Genomic DNA, 23,266 nt, shown 5'->3' on the forward strand with positions numbered 1-23,266 from the left:
GAATCACTAAGCTCTGAGTAGATGGATTAGGGGCAGCCTGGGAGTCTAGGCAGGAGAGGGGCATTTCAGTCCCTCCACACAGCACAGCCTTGGGCAAGAAACGGTGCCTCAGATTTCAGTATCCGCCAAGGATCACTTACTGCTCTGGGACCCAGGGAGGGAGGAGAATTCACTGACCTGATTGGAAGCCACCCTACAGAGATAGAGATCAAGAATGAGGAGACAGGTCTTAAATGTAGAAAAATGGGCTTCGAGGTTTAAAAACTCCTTTGAGAGGCAGGGGCGCCTTTCAAACAGGGTGCCATGCAGGAGGAGGAAACGTTTTTGAAAAAGTCAGATCCATCAAGTTCAATGTAATTCAGGGCATGTGGTAAATGCGAGGGGATGAGTAGGGGAGAGAGGCTGCACGGTGCCAGGCGGGAAAAGGAGCAGTTGTTAAGATCAGGGTTTACGACTTGAAGAACGTGACCCAGATAGCCAGCTTTCTCTTACTGATGTGTTTTTAATCGGATGTTCTTCTAAAATTCACCCTTCACTGACTCCATATCTCATTCCCCAGAGGCAGTGCAGAGCAATCTGTTTGCATCTGCACTTTATATAGCTGTGTGTCTTTCTCGCGTCACACCTGGTGGGTCACATCTTGGACACAGCACAACAGCCAAAGTAGCATTGTGCTGAATGACCTGGAGGAAGCTCAACTTGACACTGTGCCTTAACAATAATAGGAAGCAGTGAGTGTTACTTCCCAGGTTCCAGGCACTCTGCTAACTGCTTTACATGCATTAATTGATTTGATCCGGGCAAGGGCCCAATGTATTATATCAATCTCTGTTTTATAGATATGTAAACTGAGGCAAAGAGAAGTAAAGCGACTTGCCAAGGTCATGTAGTTAATTAATGGCAAGCCTAGGATTTGAACTTGGGATATCTCAGTTCCAGAACTGTGTGCTTAATCTCACTAGTGTATTGTTCGTTTGATGCTGCGCATAGATTTTTCAGCCCAAGCTTAGGGGCAGTTTGGAACACCACTATAATAATAGTTATGTTTTAGGAATAAGAATGAAAGAAATTATCGGGCCATTACAAATACCATCGAGTTAATTTTTTCACCTGTCACCCATTGGTGGCGTCTTACTAGTCTCACGTCTAGAGGTCTCCCGGGAGCTGAACATTTTCACTCTGGGGCTAGCTCCAGGCCACCAGGCAAATGTAAGTTAGGATTCCCATTTTGTGGATACACCAATGGAGGGTTAGACATATGAGAAAATTAATATTCCCAAGGTAACTGCAGTAGTTGGCAGGTTTGGGGTTCGAAAAGAGGCCGATGTGGCTCCATTGTCCTTGTTCTTATGCGATTTATTCGCGCAGGCCATCATCCTTGTCTTTGTCTCTGTTTAATTGTCCCTAAAACAAAGGAATTGGATTAGATCAATGTTTCTGAGATGTCAGTTTCTCAGGTACCATCTTGATTTCTTCTCTCTCTTTCGTTTCATCTACACCGCTTAATATTTTTTCCTTAAATGAATCCACTTACACAAATGCATACACTGACAAAGAAGACTTCCTATCATGACAACTAATTTCTTTTTAAAAACACGGTTTGCTAAATAGATGGTAACTGCACAAATAATATCATTAAAACAAGAACAGGACCATGGTATTCTCGTTTATAGTCACATTTATATATTCAGCTCTATTCTTGCCTGCCCAGGTATCTAATCTTCAGGCTTGCCCTCTTTAAATTAAAAAAGAATATTTTTAAATGTTAGAGAGAAGCTAAAGACATACTAGCACCAAATGAGTCTTTCTCCTTGACTTAATCAGGACTGAGAGAGTGTTGAAAAGGGAATTTTTTTTTTTCACTATAAGTTAAAGTTACTTTGTGAAAAATCAGGTCTCCATTTAAAGCCACGTCTCTTCCAGCCAGTGTAGACAGCCCTGATTTTGTGAGATTCTGGATCCTGGGGTCTTGTAGCATCACCGCAGCTCTTGCATTTCTTCTTTTAAGGGCCCTTACACACTTAGACGTCCGGTTTGAGGGGAGCAAGCTGGCTCTGATGGTGAAGCGAAAGGTGTGAGTCTAGACAGATATGGAAGAAGGAAATGGAAAGAGAGCTGTTGGTATTCTGTAGCAATCTGGAAACATCTAGTAGGAAGGGAGGGATCAGATCCTATACAACAGTGGTCCCCAACCTTTTCGGCATCAGGGACTGATGCTCTTATGAGAATCTAATGCCTGATGATCTGAGGTGGAGCTGAGGTGGTGATGCTGGTGCTGGGGAGCGGCTGCAAATACAGATGAAGCTTTGCTCACTCACCTCCTGCTGTGCGTCCCAGTTCCTAACAGGGCATGGACTGGTATCGGTCCGTGGCCCAGGGATTGGGGACTCCTGCTATACAACACCCAGTGCTGGAAGTTTTGTTTCCAGAGGCACATTTTCCCATCCTAACCTTTTTACTCTTTTATTATTTTGTCTCGTCGCCTATTAGCTCTCTATTGTATATGGCACTTCCCATGTCTTTCCTTCGTTCACCAGAGACAAATTGTATTAGGGCTGATATCAATTTAAAAAGTTACGTCCAATGAGGATTTTAGCAATTCTGTAGGAGGAATTAACAAGAATCACAGGTTTACTCTGCCTCCATCATTGGTTGAGCATTTGTCATCTGTCATGTTACTTCCCCCAGCAACTCAATGGAGTAAGCAATGGTTAGCATGTTGTCTGACACATCAGAAAGTGAGATATGGAGACTATCAGTTAAGCCCCTCAGCTTCTGAGGCCGATAGAGTCTGAGTCTCTCAAAACCTGTGCTTTCTTTCTGTTGTTGGGATGTGTTGAAGATTTTTCTGAGTTGGGGCAAAAGAGAGTCTTGGATTGGGAGCCTATCCCTGCACCCTGGGGGCGGGGCCCACTGTCACATCTCTCAGCTCAGCCTCTCTTTGTTCACTGGTAGAGGGATGATGCTAATGAGATCCTACTCATAGATCTGAGCCCCTTGGGGGCCAATTAACTTCACTTTACTTCAGCTGCCAGGGACCTCAAAACTAAATCCAGATCAATTAGCTCTTCCCAGGTGGCTGGTAGCATCTCTTCCTTCACTCATTTTAACTATTCTTTGTTCCAATTTCATTTTTAATTGTCCTGATTTATACCTTATTTACCTTCATAATATCACTTTAGCTGTGTCTGGGATAGATGGAGTATGCATTCTAAATAAATAAGTGAAATCACTTTAGGGTCATCTCTAGAGAAGGGGAACAGCTTATGGGTCCTCTTCTAGATGGAAAGGCTGAAATTGTTCCCGAGAGAGTGGCTTGGGGAGGTGAGATCTTTCTGGAGCACAAGGGTACTTGGGGAGCTTCCAAATCTAGCCCACTACCTGTGTAGCCAATAAAGTTTTATTAGAACAAAACTATACACATTTTTACTTATTGTCTATGACCGCTTTCATGCTCCAGTGGCAGAGTTGAGTAATTAAAACATGGACAATATGGCCCATAAAACCGAAAATCTATATACTACCTGGCCCTTTAAGGAAAAAAGTTTATATTCCTGGTCTAGAGGAAAACAAGATTTGTAGAAGCTGCTGTCCAGGTAAAAAGAGAAGCTAAAGTCATCTTTATCTCCTCCCTTCATTTAGTCTCTCATTTTTCCTTCCCTCCCTAAGTTCTTCCTTCCCTGCCCTTTCTCTTCCTCCCGTCCTCTCTCCTTCTCTCCTTTCCTCCCTCCCTTCTTTCTTTCCTTCCTCCCTCCCTTCTTTTTTTGGGCTGAAAAATGCTTTCTAGTCAGTCTTTTGCATTTATGAAGAGGACACCAAACCCCAGAAACTGGAAGCGACTGCCCAGATAAGGAGGCCAGAGTGTGGCCGTGAAGGGACCAGCGCTTCCCAGTTGGTGTTTTCCCCCTTGCGTCTTTTACCATGTACACAGACCGTGGTTAGGGGCTGAGAGGAGACAAGAGATGTAAAATACAGGAAAAGCGTGTAGCACACAGTGCCTGGCATGTAATAAAGGATCGGCGAAACGTAGCTGAGTTTAAGAAAAGCCCAGTCTAATTGCAGAGGCACAAAACACAGACCCCCGATCGGAAGGCCAGTAACTAGTCAGAGCCTTAGAAGGTGGTATTTTTCAAGGTAGCGGCAAGATTAGCCTGGAGAGCCTCCCCTGCATCTCACACCCCTCCACGCATCATAGCCACCTCGGAGCCGACTTTAGAAACTGCTACCTTAAACCAATATTTTTATTTCAGAAGTGGTGGAAATTGAGTTGTAGAGAGAGGCGTTAAGTTGCCCAAGGCCACACAGTAAGATGGGAGAGAAGTCAGGATTAGAACCCAGGTATCATAGGTTCCCAGTCAAAAACTTTTTCCACTGCAGGATTCTGTTAAGTAACCATGGAATCGTGGTAAATGTTTTAAAGAACGAAGAACAATGATATCCTTCCTAGCTAGAGGATTTGAGAAAGGCTGATGCAATCAGGAAAGGCTTCCTGGAGGAGGCAGGGCTTAGGTGGTACACAACAGGTGGAGAAAATGTTCTGTACCTACACATGCAGCAGTATATTTCCCAAAGTGTCAGGAAATTGCACTTACCATGGTTACAGCATTTATAATGTTGTATAGAAAGGAAAAGCAAGATAAGGGAATTAGGTTAGATATAGTGAAGGGTGAGGCTTGGGTGTTTAATTAAGATATGTGGACTTAATCCTGTAAGCCCTGGGTCATAAATAGATTTACCTATTGGCACTTGAATGTGTTGTATTTGACCCTCACAGGTCAGGGGTAGGGGAAAGATCATTTGTCAATATTTGAAAATGGAGAGATTTCATATAAAAATCTGGATTTCTTTCTGGCTTTTCCTGAGAAATCAGGTGGTCTGGCAGCCTAGATATATCATTCCCACATGGAAGCAATCTGCTATCCTAGGAGTGGGTCACGTGCCTGCGGTTTGTCACTATTCTCCCTTCTTAGGCCCTATACCTGGCCACTCCTTTCCCTCATGTTCATAGCCTGGACTCTAGGCCTTTGAGTTTGTATTTCCTGAAAAAGTGGCTATGAACTAAAAAGTCGTTATCACTGACATGATGAAATCAATGTCAGAACTTGTTTATTTGCTCATCAAACATTTATTAGGCATCTATTTCCTGTAAGGCTTTAGAAGGGAAGGATTGAGTTCAGGAGATGAATTAGGAGACTGGTCTGTCAGTTCAGATGAGAGAGAGGATGCAATCTGTTTAGGAATAGAGCCATCCTGATGGGGAAGAGGTCGAACCCTTTTCCTTTGATCCCCAGAGTCCTCCTTTTAAAGAGAAAACTGGCCCCATCCCATGTCCATAGAATCAGGTCCCTGTCCTTTTAGACTCTCCTTCACCTGGTGTCTTTTATATTCTATTCATCCGAGAAGAGAGATCCATCCTCTTCCATTCTCATATTCTCTCTCCCTTTCCTTTTCTCTCTTCTCTCTCATCTTGTCGAGGGAACACATCCCATCTGGTCCCGATTTTCTGCAATTCACCCCCTGCATACAGAGTAGATGGCTGTGAACCTCCGAGGGTGGGTATGTGCCTTCATAGACCTGCCAGGAAGAGCCAGGCTGGCAGCGTCAACTTCAGTGAGCTGCCTCTTCAGATCAATACAACCGCTTTGTTTTCGTCTCTGCATTTGACTGCGGCATCCCTGTTCCCTCTGCTCCCCAGCATGCGCTCTGTCCTGCATTGCACTCCCTCCCTCACAGCCCACCCTCTCCATCAACCCTCCAGTGTGTTCTCCAAAGGCCCAAATGGCTCTCCACCCCTCATGCACATTACAGTATGATTGCTCTGAGTAATGAGTTGCTGAATTTGGGAAAGTTGACTTCACTGGAAACGTTCCTTATGTTCGAACTTAACGAAACCTTACCAAAAAAAAAAAAAAAAAATCGATGCCTGTTGGAATGGGAGAGGGTGCTTGGAGTAGTAAAAATAGGGTGCAGGAGGCACAAAGACTTGGTCTTTACTGTCAGTTTCTACCATTAACTAACCGGCTGTGGGACCTTGGGCCACACTTGGTTTCTTTTTTTCATAAAATGAAGCAGCCAGACTTGATTCTCTTTAAGGACCATTCAATTTAAAATAGTTCAGAGTATTAGGAAGATATTGCTAATGGGCTTTCTTTTCGACCTTTTATGGCGCTGCCATTAAGGCACGTTAGTGTGCAAAACCAGGAGACTTTCCTGTATATTGCAGGCTTCGTAAGAGCTACCCCAATGAAGAGCAGGTAAGGCTCAGGTGAGACCCAACAGAAGAACTTTCTGGCTGCATGAGGTCTCAGTGGTTCTTCAGGAAAGCTTTTGCATTCCCCTGTGGATCGCCAGGAATAAGATGGACAACGAACCATACAATGTTAAGGTCCTGTACTTGGGGAGAGCCGGCTTGATTAGATGGCACCTTCGGATCATTCCCCATCTTACTAGAGTGCTGATAATGTCACAGAAAGCCAAATTTAGGTTTATGAATGTCAGTTACCTCATCCCCTAGCTTGTTGGTGTCACCTGAAAGGTGTCCAATAAGTACGTGTTGAATGAGTGAAAGTCACTGGTGTTTGATCATCGTATGTCCTAGCGCGCCTGAATCAGAAAAGCCTTTAGAGAGCATTTAAGACCTCCAACGGTTTTCTGTTTTCTGGACAAACAGAAGTCCATGGGCAGGATGAGCCTTGATCCAGGTCACATGGTGAGTTAGAGACCAAGCTGGGACTGAAGCCCAGGCCTCCTGACTCCCAAACCTGTGCTTTACACACTGACCAACCCCCATCGCATCCCATGTTGGAACTTGGCTCCGTCTTAGGTTAGTTAACCATTTCCAGAGGCCCTTGTGGGTTTTGTGTAAATGATCTGAGCCGGTCGGGGGAGGCCCAGCTGGTGCCTCTTCTCCTCCTCCCGGGCTGGCTCTTTCCGCTGGTCTCTGTCAGGAGAACATTATAATTTTCTCCCCGCTCTCCAGCAACACATGGCCACCCCGTCGCTCGCTCTCACAGACCCCGCTGGGCACCCACAGTCTATCTGGAAGCCATTTTCTGTTTGGAGGTCAATGGCGGTCGGCCAACATTTCAGTAATATTTGCTTTCCTAAGGCTTAGACAAATCAAATCCATTCACTTCCTCAGACTCTATCTCTCTTGTCGGGCATAATATCCCCTCATCCAAGACAAGCCAGAATTGGAGATGGTTCTCTCTCTTTCTCCCTCCCTCCGTCTCTTCTTTCTCTTCCTTGGTTCCTTCTTCCGTCCTTCCCTCTCTTTCTTCTTCTTATCTCTAATAATATGTAAGTTTCTTCTTTATTTCACGAGTATAGAATTATAATCTGAAACAATGTTAAATTTAGAAGGAATCTAAGACAATACCTAAGCCAGCCTTCCTGATTCCAGTAAGTACAGAGACCAAGTTGCAGAGATGTGGCATTATCAGCTTCTGCAAGTGGTATTCGGCATAGGGCTAGAATTTAGGCAACCTGACTCAGCCTGGTCCACGGTCACTTAAACCTTATGGCCTCCCCTCGTTTATCCTCCATAAATAGCCCTGCTTCAGCCTTACCTTTGCTGGTTTCCCTTAGGCTGGGGTCCACCTGGGAGGGAGCCGGAGACTATGTTTGCATAATCTTAGGCTCAGGACTTCAACTCTCTGGAACGCAGTTTCCTCGTCTCCGAAGTGAGGACTCGGTTTCCCCATCCTGCAGACGACACAGTGTGGTTGTGGGGATCGGATGAGGCCACATGTCCCCTCATTCTAGAGTGCTAGACACAAGCCTACTCCTGCTGCTTGGCATTATTCCTTGAACAGGAACATTTAGTATTTCGAAGTTGTGATTTTTTCTATAATGAGCATTTAGGGCATCCTGGCAAAGAAGCAGGTATATTTTAGGGCAAAGCATCTCTTTTAGGAGCTCTTCCATTCATCTGACTGCCTACTGTGTGCTGGGCCCCCATCCCAGCAGGAACACAGCTTTCCTCTCTGACCACGTTCAAAGCCACCTCTGTCAGGGAGTGTATCAGCTAGAAATAGACCAGTCATTTCCTTTGGAGTTTCACAAAAATGGATCCTTTGGGTCAAAGGCTCCTTAATCTGCAAAACACAAGCTGTTTGCCTGACTGGAGGCCTCGGCAGACTTCCTAGGCTTGAAGGGGCTTTGGTATGGAAAAATGGTTTCTGTTTTGAAGATTAAGGGTCCTTTCATCCAAAAGATGCAATTTTTTTTTTTCTTCTATTCCTCAAGGTCCCAAAGAAACACTATGTTCCTTTCTGGCTTAAAACCTGCAGCCTCCTTTCGTATGCATGGATGGATTAGGTTACACTGCACATTCACAGCCTGTGAGGAAAGAACCCCAGTGAGCTTCAGTGCCCCCTTCTTTCAGGACAGGCCCTCCCTTCCTGTCCCCGCTGTGGGCTAATCATCCCCACAAATGCATTAAAATCATCTGGGAGTGATTTAAGACTACGGATTCTGGGACCTTACCTTTAGAATTTCTGATGAGGTCTGGAGGAGAAAATTTATTTTAAAAGCAGAAACTGCTGGAGACTCACAAGTTTGAAGACACCTGACTTGGAGACCAGAGTCCTTAGCCCAGTAGCTGGCAGTGCAGCGTAGTGGTGATTAAGACTTTGGAGAGACCTAGAATCAAATCTCAGCTCTGACTGTTACTAGCCATGATGTGACTTCGAACAAATTACTGAACTTGTTTCCTTACTACAAAATGGGAATAGTAATATTACCTAGTGTGTCTGTTAGCTACTCTTCCACCACCCCCACTACCAATTCAGTGGCATTTATTATCGCAGCTCATGCATCTGTGGGTCAGCGAGGGACCAGCTGATCTAAACCAGTCTCGCTGACTTAGGCTGCTCTTGCTCCTAAGTTCAGCTGGCGGCTCTGCTCTACATGTTTGTCATCCTCCTTCTAAAACGCCAGTCACATTCTCCGTGTGGCAGTAGCAGAAGTACAAGAGGCGAAGCAGAAAGCTACAAGGTCTCTTAAGGTATAGGCTCAGAACTGGTACACCATCACTTCTGCCTCATTCTGATGAGCAAAGGGAGTTAGGATGATGAGCCTACAAGCAAGGTGTGGGGGATGGACTCCACTTCTCTAATAGGAGAGCTAGAAAGCAAAGTGCCTGATTATAGGGAAGGGCAATGATTTGGGGTCATTAACCTACCACACCTATTCCATAGGTAGTTATGAACTAAACTATTATCAACTAAAATAAGATTTGTAAAAATTCTTGACACAGTTCCTGGCATACACGAAATGTTCATTAATTATGTTCATCGTGATCATTATTCTAGTAAGGACTCAAAAATGGAGGCTCGAATTATTAATCCCGAGTTTCCAAATCTGGCAACACAGAGAAGAAAACAGATGTTCAGAGCGGTGATGAAGCTTTCTCAAAACCGCACGGATGGGGCAGGCTGAACCTTTAGAAATCAGACAGTGCAATGATTTTTTAATTTGAGATTTGAAGGGCAGCAGGAAGGACTTGGATTGTACCTTATTGTGATACTCGACCTTCCAACAACAGTAAGTCATCTCTTAGAGTTAAGCAGTGGCCTCGGATGATCCTGTCCTGCCAGAACAATGAGTCTTACACTTTAGTATACATAGTATTCATCCGGAGCATTTATTTAAAATGCACAGATCTCTATGCCTTTTTTACTGCAGATTATAATTCAGTAGTTTCGATGATGGGTCCAAAAGAGTAGGTATTTATTAAGCATCTCTAGTGATTTGACCTGGGTGATCTGTGGACTACTTTTTAAACCTGAGGGAATCCCAGAGGGAGGGCAATATTAAATCCTTTGTATGTTTCTTTGTTTGGTTCTCACATTAATAGAACTGGAGATCTGGGACAGATGAGAGCTCTAGGATCTATGGGGGCTTAGAGATGTTGGAAAGAGACAGTGGTGCTAGAGGAAGACAGACTTGGCCAAGGGATACTCATGGCAGCAGGAGCACCCCAAAACAAGAACCACAGGAAGGTCCATGAAATAACACTAGTTGAGCAAATTTTACGTACGTATAGAGATATGAGTTGAAAAATTGCTGTTATTTGTGCGTTGCTAGCAATAGAGAATGAAACTCACACTGTATTAAGGTTGGGAAAATAATACACTAGCTGTGAGACCCTGGGGGAAAAATTACTGAACTTCTCTGACCTGTTTCCTGCCCTATTAAGTGGAGATAGTGATCATACCTTTTTCAGAGGAATTATATGTGTTTTATTAAAATAATTTGCTGGCATTACCATGCCGAACGTTAATTTTCTTATCTCTGGAATGAGAGGTATAAATCCCTGCCCCGTGTATGTTGTATGTTGCAAGTGGCTCTGAGATCACATGAGAGCTCAGTGCCTTTGCAGCATGAAGTCTTACTAGAATGCAAGGATGGAATGAGGTGTGCCTTAAGAGACTTGCGGGGAGAGAGGACACTTACAGTCTCCAAACTGAACACGTTTTTTAAATATATGGCTGCTGACCCAGTCCCTGCCCAAACCTTCAGATGTGTTTTCTGCCTTGGGTTCCATGATTGTCATAAACAGGCAACAGTTGTAACCAGCCATCCTTTTAGTTCTTCATTTAAAAAGCATCAAGGAATAGACCCCAAAGTAGCAGAGCCCAAGGAGCTTCTATCCAAATGCATCTACCAGGAACTGTTCAGCTGTTTTCATTAGTGACCTCTTGGAAACATCAAGCCGAGGGTCAGAGCCTTTGATGAGTAAATGCTAAAATTTAGGTTTGGATGGAAACTTAAGTGTTTTATTTATTTGCTCCACTGAATATTAAGAATAGATTAGCCACAGGGAAGAATTTAGAGCCATTAACTCAGCAGAACACTGCTTATTTATTGAACAATTACATTTTGAGCCCCGGTGCAATGCCAGTTATCCTGTGTTTGGCATCTCATTCTAACTCCAGGCTCTTCAGTACGCCTCTGGAGGGAAAGCAGCCTCTCCTTACTCATCTCTGTATCCCATGCGCTATCCAGTTTAGTACTCTTTGCATAATTGATGGGTTTGCATGATTCCACGCCTTCTGCTCACACTAGGACCATTCCCTGAAAAGCCTTCTATGAAGTCCTTTTCTCTCTCTTCAGCTGGAAATCACTACTGAACCATTAGAGGGCCCGAGTAAAATCTCGGTGTCCCTGAGACATCTTGAACTGGCTCTGTTTGAGTTACTTTTCCCTGTTCCAACAACACTCTGTTCAGGTCTCTGATAAAACTCAATCCATTATTTTCCAATTTGGATTTATCTCCCTTCCCAGCTTAGGGCTCCCTAAAGCCATGAACACATTCTTATTTTTCTTTGATTTCCCAATGCCATTCTTTCAATCAGTACTATTTTTTTCTCTCTTTCATATTTTTCCTTTCTTCTTTAATTTTGCGTCTGTCCTCTGAGTGTATGAATATCCTTATACTTCTATGAAGAATCCTCCATTGACCCTTTGCTTTCTTCTCTGGTGGAGAAGCATTGCCTACTGCTTTTTTGATATTTCCTTCTTTGCCAAGTACTCTACACTCTATGCCTCCATTTATTCCTGTCCCATTTATGCCTGGATCTCTTTCAGTGAATCTCCAGTTTTCATCAAGGCATTGAAAACTGACTACCACCTCTGGATTTCTAAGTCCAGTAGGCATTGTGAGTCCTTATCACATCGGGCCATTCTAGCTTTTTTTGAACTTGAGGCCCCTTAGATGTTTCTGCTCCTCCAGCTCCGTTGATATTATTCTCTCACGGTTCCCCTCCTGCTGCTCTTCCAATCCCTTCGTATTCTACTTTGCGGGATTCTTTTCCTTTTCATCCTGCCTAACTAGGAGCATCACTCTCATTTGGTTTCCATCACTCTCGTCGCACACATATTCCACTGGACGTTCTCATCTACTTTCAGAGCTCTAAACACCACTAGTTCATACTGCCTTACAAATCTCTACCTCTCGTTTTGGCTTCTCTTTTGATTTAGACTCGAGGATTCTGTAGCCTACTGGAAATTCTGACTTGAATGTTCAACAGACACCTCGAACTCAACACATCTAAGGAGGAAATTGTCCTCCTCTGCTCTAAACCCATTCCTTTTTCATTATTATTATAATGAATGACACCAACATTAACCTAATTATCAAACCAGCGCCGAGTCCTTATAGAGATTTTTCTTCCCTCACTCCACTCACCCAGTCACCAAATCTTGCTAATTTTACCTCTCGGTTTTTAAAAAATTTCTATCAGATGTAAGATGTTTTGTACAGACCATATCTAACCTAGACTATTGTGATAGCCTTCTCAATTTTATCCTGATTCCTTCTTAAATCTATCTACTACCCCTCCAGTCAGAGTAATCCATCTAAAATGAAACTCTAACATAGAACTCCTCTTTGTAAAAGCCTTCAGTGGATCCTCATGATCCCACAGGGCTTATCCCAGCTCTTGATCTGTCCAGATAATTTATTCAGTAAGTCGTGATGTAGTGCCTACCATATGATTGGTTCCAGATCCTGGATATACATGGTGGGGAGCAGGGGGAAGAACCAACTTCTTTAAGAAACCGCCATTCGCGCATAAATATATGATTGTAAAATGACCCCACTTAGCTCATTTGATTCATCTCCTGACACTCCCCCCAAATTCCCACTGCACTAATTTTCAAATGTTTTTAGATCTTATATTCATACCACACTCCTCATTCTTCTCACATATTTTGTCCTCACTTGGAATGCAGGGCCTACATTTTTGTCACCTCACAGGTGCTTCTTTATTTTTTAGGGCCTTGTCTGGGTGCCGTCTCGAGGAAGCATGCTCTGAGACCCTAGAGTGGGTGTCACGCTCCACAGAACACTGGGTGTACCCTGTCTTTGCCCTATTATCTTATATATAAATTACCTGTTTTTTTGTTCATCTCCTACTTCATACTGTGAGAACTAATTAAAATAATAGGGACTCAACAAATATTTGTTGAATTTTGTCAAATAGAGCCAGAAAAGACATTCAGAATGTTAACTTCACTTTCCTTTTTGAAAGATCTCCTGCAAAGACTATTGATAATTTTGAGGGAAAGCTTAAAAGGCAGTTTCCCTGAATTTTGATCATCACATTTCTAAATGTGGTTTCGGATGAAATATGTATGAAGAAAAAGATGCTATACATAACATAAATATATTGCTAATTACAGAAAAAATAGTATTTAGGATCTCTCTAAAATCACAAAAATAAGTATTCCACACATTTCAATATTCTTTCAGAGTACTATAATCTTTTCTAGCTTCAACATTTTCAGAAGTTTTACACCTCAGTTTAATTTATCAGCTATTCTCTTCATTAACATCTTTACAATTAATTTCTGGTGGTTCATAATTGTCAAAAACAAACAAACAAAAAACTACAACTAAGGATGATGTAGTTTCTTAGATTAGTCTATTAAAGCATAACGTAGAATTGGCTTAGGTAAAAGTTTAATTTTGTCATTTTTAAATAATGTGACAGAACAATAACCAGATTTTTTTTTTTTTTTTGAAGAGTCCCAGTCACATCATCTGCAAAATAGAGATGATGCTGTCTATCTATCTCACAGAATTGTTCCGTGGATTCGATGTCATGGGGAATGAGGAAGTGTGGCATAGTTTCTGTCATATAGTAGGTGCACAGTGGTCTTTCACCTACCCTTACAAATGCATTTAAAATATAACGCGAAGCATTACTAGCCTGTCGTAAAGTTAAGAAGTGGGGATGGACATCGCAAGAAGAGGAAACAGTATTAAACAAAGGCAGTGAGGCGTGACATTTATAGTGCGTTCAGTCAATGCACTTGGGGAGAGAACAGATGAATTGAGGGCAGGAAGTGGAAGAGAAGAAATAGGAGAAGGTGAATATACGAAGAGTCCAGCTCATGAACATTGATGAATGCAAGACTAAGAAGTAGGGCAATCAATAGGGAATTACTGAGTCTGTTTAATGATGAGAGTGTCGTGGTCCTGTCAGTATTTAGAAAAATTGCTCTGGCAACCAGAGTGGTTCTTAGGATGGAGGTGGCAGGGGTACATGAAGCAGGAAGATTATGAGAGTCCGAGTGAGGGAGAGCCATGTTTTGAATGACAGATATCAAGAGAGGATGGGCTTAGGAAAGGGATGTGTCTAAGGTAAAGTGTATAAGGAGGAAGGAAGGGAAAAAATGCAGGATTACTCTGAGGTTTGCAAAGAAGACAGGAGGAGGATAAAGTTGTCAAAAGGAGTGGATGAAAATGAAGACAAAGTACATTGACAGGGTGTGGAGATGGTGCAGGGGGAGGTAGTTTAATAGGCTAGGGCAGGAATTTAGGAAATGTCCTAGGCCTCTCACAGGCATCATTTGGGAGATTGTGTGGTTCACTTGAATGGAGAATACCAGGGGAAGGAGAACTTTGAGAGAGCAAAAATGGCTTTAGTTTGAGATATTTTAAGTTTGAGAACTCTGTGGGATTTCCTAGAGATGTTGATTATGTGGTTGAAAATAATAATATAAAGTATACAAATTATACTTTTCCACTTCCTACCCTAAACCACTTACTCCAGTGGTTTCTAGACTTTTTTTGTTGTTGTTGTAATTATACACATAACATTCAGTAAAATTTTTGATGATATACTTTCCTATGAATGTATGAATTCTTAACACATTGCCTTCAGTAGCTAATATCACAATTCCCCAGTGCGCTCCAGTGTTCACTTAGAGCAAAGATGGGCATTAATAATTGCATATATAAATCCGTATTTTAATTAGTCCTCTCTATCATCTTGAATTGTTTTTGGCCAATTCTTCGCAAACCTGATTAGATCCTTGTTGTTTTGATTTAGCCTTGTAGTGTGGCTGATCCTCTGCCATTTCCTTGTTGATGTTGGCCTGAATTGTTATCACTGTTGTCATCCACAGTTTCTTTTGAATCCACCTGCCCATTTTGTGAGAGTTGGTTTGGTTAAATTAGATAAGATAATTCTAACTTCGTATCACCAGGCACAGATAAAATGCAAGGCACCACCTGGTACACTGTAAGCAAAGGGACGATGGAGCCCATCCTCTGCAAGCTCTAAGGCTCCCCTCTTCACTCGAATGTCTTTGGTGACTTGTGACTGTCTGATATTTGGGCTAAATGTTGAAAGTAGATAATAAACATGTACACTAGAAGTTCTGATTTTTTTTTCCTGCTCTGTGTACCCTGATTAGTAAATTCTAATTGAACTTCACTGGACTTTTACGTTGAACTTGGCACTGAGTTAACTATTTTAACAAATCTTTATTCTGACCAAACAGATTCACGGAGTAAGATCAGACAAAAAAAAAAAAAAAAAAAAAATCTTTGGTTCTTGTTTTACACTGTTTAAACTGATTCCTGGATCAGGTGTCCCTGACTTTTGGGTGAAACTTAAGACACATCCATGATTTTTTCAAATAACATTCAACACTTTTTCTATTCACCTCGTATCTTAATATATAAAGTCTTGGTTTAGTAATTTATGTTCCAGTTCAGTATATTGTAACAAATCAAATTTTGTTTAAAGTGGACTTCGCTCTTCTTCCAGATTCCATCTTTCCTTAACTTATGATTTTGCTATATCTCCTCTGTCTTGCTAACCTTGATCTTGACTTCTTCAGGATACAGGGTTTGGTCAAGGATGGAGAGGTCAGGAGGTAGCAAGAGTCTTCTTAACTAGTACCTTCTCACCAACTTAACATTGGTGCTCTGAAGACTTGTAGGGTGTTTAGTGCTAACGTTTTTCACATGCAGCATTTTGGGGGTACCTGGAGCTTCTCTTTTTCTCTGTAATCTCTTAGTTGTGATTCCTCTGATGAAGGAACACGCATCTCCTTTCAGCTGCTTGCCGACCCGTCATTCCTGAGATCCTCAGTAAATGGCAGGGTGATTCCAGTTTTCTTTTGCCAGGACCCTTTTCCCTGCAGGCTGGGGTCTAGGGCATCCTCTCTTGGCTTTCTCTTGCATGTGGCCCCCCTCTGATCATGGGGGACACAGTTCTTTTACACATGAGTTGCGTAATTACTTTCCAAATTGGAGCCTCGACTCTGCCACCAGGCTCCAGCCTGCCCCTCTCTAAATTTCCCAATTTGGGATTCTCTTTTTAGAATTCTCTGGCGTAAGTCAGATATATACCAATGTGCCATGTTCCCCCAACTTCCTGGGGACATTTATCCTGTTCCTTGAGTGGTCTTGTTGAAGCTCAAGGTGAGGGGCTTATTCCCTGACTCTTCTCCAGAGTCGTTTTGGGAATGGGCAGGAGTATTCACAGTAGGCTGTCCATCCTCACTCAAACTCCATTCGTGATCCCAGCATCTGACTCTTTATGCCGTCATGTGGCTGCAAGGTTGAGGATCTCAAAAAGCCCATTTTGGCTGCCCTTTTGGAAGTCCTTCATAGTGATCACCCACCTCTCTTTAGAATATGATATCTATTGTTTTGGGCTTTGGCTGAAACAGAGTCTAAAATAGTTGTATGTAAAATCCTACTAAATCCTTATCTGAATCCTAAGAGGTATTCATCTATCCTCCTGTTATTACCCACATTTTACACATGAGGAAACTGAGGCACAAAGGGGTTTATCAATGTGCTCGATGTCACCAAGCTTTGTAGGTTCACATCCCTGGTGAGAAGTCTTATCTGGAGACCCAGGCTTCGAACTTGAAGCCTGCCTGAGGTTATCAGGTTGACCTTGGCTCAAGGTACTGTGAGTGATCACAGATTGGGCAACTTACTTAGGGACCCCGAGGTTGGATGACAGAGGAGGCACATCCTTTCATCTCTGCCCCAGCATATGGGCGGTTGTCCAGCATTCCATGGAGAATGAGAGAAGGAGCTTGGTGGCACTACTGCCAGAAGGCTCCTCTCTCTCATCTCTTCTTCCTGTGTGTGTTCCTCGGATGTAAATAATTGACAGTGGCGACAATTAGAGAGTGTGCTCTGTGTGGGATGAATCTGATTCCCTTAATAACACTGCAGGCTTATATATACAGCACGGTTTAGCCAAGGGCCCCACGTGCTCTCCACGCTTCGGCCCGCATCAGCTGCTCCATGTTCACCAGGGCACCCCGCAGCAGCAGGCCTGTGACTCACAGAAGGTCACAGCGGGTCAAGGGCAGCACTCAGAATAGAACCAGCCTCTCTTTTACAGGCTCTCAACTCCGGCAGTTAGAAGTTCCCTTTATGAATTTGGGGGAGAAAAACAGTTCTGAAAAAGCATGGTAAGAGATACCCAGAGGCTGTCTCTAGGATGTGAAGACTAGGAGGTGTGGCCCTTGAGTGAGGAAGTGTTTATTGATCTTTATTGTTTTGAAGGGAGGAAGCAAGTGCACAGTGCCTCAACCAAACAGTTGTAGGGGAGAGTGAGTTGGGTTCTCCAAATGTTGATAAAAATGTGGAGATGGATGAGTGACCTTCTCAGACACTGTCATAGAGCGGAAAAGGCTCAGTCTAGCCCTGCACTATCCAATAAAAATAGAATGCCATCTACATGTGTAATTTTAAAGTTTTAGCAGCCGTATTTAAACAATTAAAAACAAACAGGTGGAATGCATTTTAATAATATATTTTATTTAATCCAATTCATTTAAAATAGTAATATTTCAACATTTAACCAATATTTTACATTCTGCTCCTCCTACTAAATCTTTGAAATCTGATGGGTGTGTGTTTTATATTTACAGCATCTTTCGATTCGGTCTAGGCACATTTCAAATGCTTGAGAGCCGCATGTGGTCAGTGGCTCCTAAAATGGACAGTATAGACTACAGTTCTAGCTCTGCCATTTGCCAGCTCTGTGGTGTTGACTCAGTTACTTAAAGTAGGGGCCATAACTTCTCATGATATGACAACAAGGTCACACCTCTAAATCAACGAGTGGGTTTCCTGGCACATAGTAAATGCTCAGTTAATGCATGATTTCTTCCTCCACCTGACTTCCATGGCAACTAAACTGTAAGCTCCCTGCAGGAGATTGAAATGAAACTTGATCTCTGACTACATCCGGAAGTAAACCAGGGCTGACCCTCTCTCCTTCCCTTTCTTCCACTGAGATTTCTTCTCTCCCAGGCATCTGCACCGCTCACTCCTTCACTTCCTTCAGGTTCTGCCGCAAAACCACTTAATCAGAGAAGCGTTTCCTGAACATCTTGTGTGTAAAGCAGCACGCTCACTCTCAATCCCCTCTTACCTGCTTTGATTTTTTTTTTTTTTTTAGAGCACTCCTCACTGTCATAGATAAGTTACTGCTCATTTATTTATTCCTCCCAACCCAATAGAAAATAAGCTTCCGGAAAGCCCTGGCTGCTCTGTTTACTATTTAATTTCCAGCTAAATATGTTAATAAATGAATAAATGAACTTATCGAGCATCCCCAATGCTTTGTCCTTAGCGTATAGCACCAACATGAAATATGTAGTTTCAGATTCATGAGGGAGAGAGAGAGAGAGAGAAATATGTGTGATCAAATAAATGCCTCATGGCCACTTATTCCTAGTAAAACCTCTGCCACCCTCTGTTCTACCCTGGGCACACGTCCCATCAGTCTGCCCCCTGCCACCCCGAGACTTGTTTTATGCCATTCGCTCCGCTGGAATTCCCTTTACCTCATCTCTTCTTGATAAAACCTGACGTGCTTTTTAAGGCCCTGCTCAAATATCACCTCTTCTATGGGATCCTTTTCAGGTGTCTTTGTTGAAAACATTATCCTCGACCTCTATTTCTGTGTTGGACATTTTTCCTTTGTTATAGTATTTACGACAGTATATTTCATATTAGAATTTTGTGTGCATGGGTGTGACTTCATGATATTTTGAACCTCTGGAGGGCACGACCTGATTTCATCACTCAGGTGGGATGAGGGTGGGGATGTAGTGGAAATTATGCAGACTTCATAATGAGATACACATGGGTTAGAACCCTGAATCTAATACTTCAGAGTTGTGAGCTTGGAAAGGTTATTCAATGTCTTCAAGTCCTTTCACTCATCTGTGAAATGGGAAAGCTGTGGCCACCTCGTGGGATAAACCTTTGTTGACATCTGCTCTGTACTAGATGTTTTGACTGCTACTAAGAGAACAGACACAAGATCTGAGCACATAGTAGGTGCTCAATAGATAGCAGTCCTGTGACTCTTATGTGGCTCTGAGTCTCTAGGATGATTGGTGCTAATATGGGTTTGTTTATGGAGTGGGAGTCACAGTGTCTGTCATATGACAACATTTAGGTAACATAGCAACTAGTCCTTGTTCTTGCTCAAGAAAATATCCACTTCTATTAAAATGCACCTTATAGGAACTTTTATTTTCATTTTTAGTGTTCTGTGGATTATGTTGATTTTCTGAGTCAACAGAGGTATATTAAGACTTTGTTCATGAAGCATTCACTCATCTCTACTTGCTCAAATGTAGATTGTACCACAGGCTCAACAACAGAGGAGATTCAGACACAGCCATATATACCCACTGCCCTGCTGAAACAATGTGGCAGAATGAAAACCTAAGAGGACAGGAGGCTAGCCTAACTGGCCTCTCAGGACCTAGGAGACAGGAGGCTAGCCTAACTGGCCTCTCAGGTCACGGTCTGTTCAAAATAAAAAAGATTGGATTAGAGCAGGGTTTAACTTTTGCACCAATGCTATCTGGGTCCACTATTCTTTTTTGTGGGGACTGTCCTGTGCATTGTAGGATGTTAGCAGCATCCCTAGCCTCTACCCACTGGGTACCAGTAGCACCTTCTCAGTCATGACAATCAAAGATGTCCCTTGGGGATGGGAGCAAAATGTCCACCACTGGAAAAGCACTGGATTAGATCTTTCACTTGTCAGCTAATTCTAAGACTGTAGGCTAATGTCTCACTTTCTTGCATGCATGCGTGCGTGTACACACACACACACACACACACACACACACACACACACACTGCTGTTCCACATATAGCTTCATTTCACTTTGGAAAGCTGTAATGTTCTGAATCCTGTTTTCTTGCAAACAGTCTAACAGCCAAGCATTCTCTCATGGGCTCCCACCCCGCACCCACTTACAGCATAAGCCATGTGGAAGGGCTGTATGGGTGACATGCTGCGATTTCAGTGTGTTGTAGCCCCCCACCGGGATCTCTGAACAATCGCCTCCACCCCCCGCTTGCCACTCAGGTGGGCTCCGGCAGGCAGTTTGGCAGCTGTAGCTGTTAACAGTTCTGCACTCAACATGTATGGCTTTGTTTTAGGCTCTGAACAAAACTTCAGGCCTCAGCTTCTGACAGCCCACTCCTCTGCTCACATGCCTCTCTCCTTTGCCCCTGACAGCTGGGGCTTGCAGTGCCAAGCAGATTTCTGTAGCTACTCATAATAAAATAGTACGATTGGGCAACAGAGAGAAATATCCAATTGAGTAGGAAATTTCCATCTCTCTCTTTTTTTAATTTTCTTTTTAGCTTTACTTTGTTTCTATTCTCAGTTGGAAGAGTAGACAAAGAAGATATCATATCTTTTCATGTTTATACATATTTTTACACTTGACAAAACGTTTCTGTCCTTGCCACAGTTTTAAATGGTAGAAAAAAAAAGCCTGAGATCTAGAGAGAGAACATGACTATCCAGAATCACAGAGCTAGCCATGTGTAGAAACAGTCTTTGAAAGGTTCTTGCCAGTTAAAGGCTCACAGCCCAGTGAGCAAGGCAGACACAGAAACAATTAAGCATAATAACAGACAATAAGTACTAACGTGCAGTTATGTAAAGTGAGCAACTAGAGCAGAGAATGAGAGATCAACTGACACTTTTTCAGAGAAATAGAAAAAGGAAATGACCTTGGAGGACCTGACTCAGATGGCCACCAAAGGATAAACAGGACTTAGCTGGGCGGCGAGAACAGTATCAGCAAAGACACTCTCAGCAGGGACTGAGTGGACATCATCGGTACCAACATCATCATCGTCATTGTCCTCACCATCACCGATTTCATTTACTGAGTACTTACTAAATGCCAGGCGCCGGGTAGAATACTTTACGTAAATTGTGTCATTTGATTCTCACGTTAGTTCTGGATGTAGGTGCTCTTGGTAACCAGAGTTTGCAGAGGGGGAAACTGAGGTTAAATGACTTGCCTGAAATCATACTGTTTATAACCAATGGAACGTGGATTCAAAGCTGTCATTCGACATGGAATAAGATCAGCTCTTCTAGAGTGAGTGGGGTGGGGGACCCAAATGACACGCTGTTAGGCCAGTAAGTGGAATGCTGATGAAATGATAAAAACAAAATCTGTACGTTTTCCAAAGGCTGGGCATGGCCTTGTGGTCTCTCTTCCCTCTCTATCCCACGAGGGGCCTCTCCCTAAGCCCTCCCTTGGTTGGAAGCATTTCTCCAACATGGCACCACTGTGCCGTGCTACCAAAGAGGTGGACAAGACCCCTCCTAGTTCCTTGTCCATTAGTTTCCCTTCTGAACACCAGGGAGCCTTGAAGCTCCTTGGGGTGAAGAAGACATTCCACCGAGCACTGGCTACGTGGACTCCAACTAACTCTTCATTTGTGAGGTATTCAACCCAGACAGTCACGGTCATGATCCAGCTTAAGACTTGGCGCACTCATGTGGTGATACAGAAGCAAAGTGTGTACTCAGTAGGTACATGTCTTTATCAGAGGAGGAGAAAAAAGAAGTCCCATCTACCGAGTTCCTGTCATAAGAGTCAAGTCGTCTGTGAAGATGCTAGGTAGACACTTGAGTTCCGTGTCCACGTCCTTTATGGGCTGTAGGAGACTCTGTAGGAGACTCTGCATTCATTCATTCCGTTCATTCTTTAAACACACGTGCCTTGAGCACCTATGATGTGCCAAGTGCCAAGATATAGACACGGAAGCCCATCCTCTGTTTTACAGATGAGGAAACTGCATCCCAAAGAAGTTAAATAGTTTGTACCTGTTGTCCGCAAAGCGGGAATGTGGGCCCAGATCTCCAGAGATGTCACACTCTTAACCAGACACTGTACTGAATTTTGTAAACCTTAAAGCATTCTGCTGATAATCAGGTATGTGTGATGAAGATGTGCTAATACCATTTTTTCCTTTGTCTTTCTCTCTCTTCCTTTTATTTTATTATTCTTTTTTTCTTTGTCACTCCTCTTTCTCTCTCCTTTGCTTTCTCTCTTTCTTTCTCTCTCTTTCTTTTTTCCATAGGACTCCACAGAATGGAGCAAGAATGAGAGGAAAAAGGCCGGCAGAAAAGCATGAACTGGAGGTTTGTTGAGCTCCTCTACTTCCTGTTTGTATGGGGCCGTATCTCAGTGCAGCCCTCCCACCAGGAGCCAGCTGGGACAGACCAACATGTCTCCAAGGAATTTGATTGGCTTATTTCAGACAGGGGGCCTTTCCACCACTCCAGGAGCTACCTATCCTTTGTGGAAAGACACCGTCAAGGATTTACAACCAGATATAAAATATACAGGTAAGATCTCGGCTAAGCTAGTCCTTGCCTTTCATTGATAGGGTGCTTTTGGGAGTCAGTCATTGGCATGGGCCTTGCTATTTGGGAGAGCGTCTGGGCCAAAGGCTCATGATCCTTCAGCAACAGACAGTTAATCATTTTTTCGCCCTTTTTTTTTTTTTTTTTTTTACTTTACACAAGAGATTAACAGTCACAAGGAAAAGAACAAATAGCTCGTATTTATTGAGTACTTATTGTGCACTAGGCATGATACGTGGTACTTTGCATATATTATCTCATTTAAACCTTGTACTAACCATCAGAGATAGGTTCTGTCTGTGTTCTCCACTTTAGAGATGGGGTAACTGAGTTTCAGCTAGGTGAAATAACTCGTCTAAAGTCACATCATCAGTGAGCGGTGGGACTGGGATTCTAACCCTGGTGTATCGGCATCCATTCTCACAGTACTTTACACAGCCACCGCAGGTGTAGGTAGTGTTGTTTTGCAAATTCTGTCAATGCACCCAATATCTTATCCCAATATGTGCACACATTTAGAAAGAAGGACACTAAGTCAACGACCTTTTCTTAAGCATCTCGAAACTGGTTCTTGGCTTATTGGAATCCTGTTCATCCAAAGAGGACTTAACTCAAAGTTCTTTCCTCTTCGAAACCATCTTAGAGTCTCCCCGTTCCACTTGATCACCCTCTCTTTGATATTTCCACAGCTCTGTACACTTACATTTCTTTAGTTGTAAACCATTTGGAATTAGAGTGCATTTTTATATTTCTTGCTCACCTAACTGGAAACTCTTCGAGGACAGGAG

General features: G+C 43.0%; 1 protein-coding gene across 1 annotated transcript in view; it reads left to right on the plus strand.

The window, feature by feature from the left end:
• Positions 1–23,266, plus strand: part of BRINP1 (BMP/retinoic acid inducible neural specific 1) — a 171,576-nt gene that overhangs the window by 22,418 nt on the left and 125,892 nt on the right. The window contains exon 2 of the mRNA XM_006917088.1: positions 22,193–22,460. Within this exon, the coding sequence (XP_006917150.1) occupies positions 22,243–22,460 (218 nt within the window). The 5' untranslated portion in view covers positions 22,193–22,242. The remainder of the gene's footprint in view (positions 1–22,192; positions 22,461–23,266) is intronic.

The sequence above is a fragment of the Pteropus alecto genome, unplaced genomic scaffold, assembly GCF_000325575.1.
Source record: "Pteropus alecto unplaced genomic scaffold, ASM32557v1 scaffold226, whole genome shotgun sequence".
Taxonomy (NCBI): domain Eukaryota; kingdom Metazoa; phylum Chordata; class Mammalia; order Chiroptera; family Pteropodidae; genus Pteropus; species Pteropus alecto.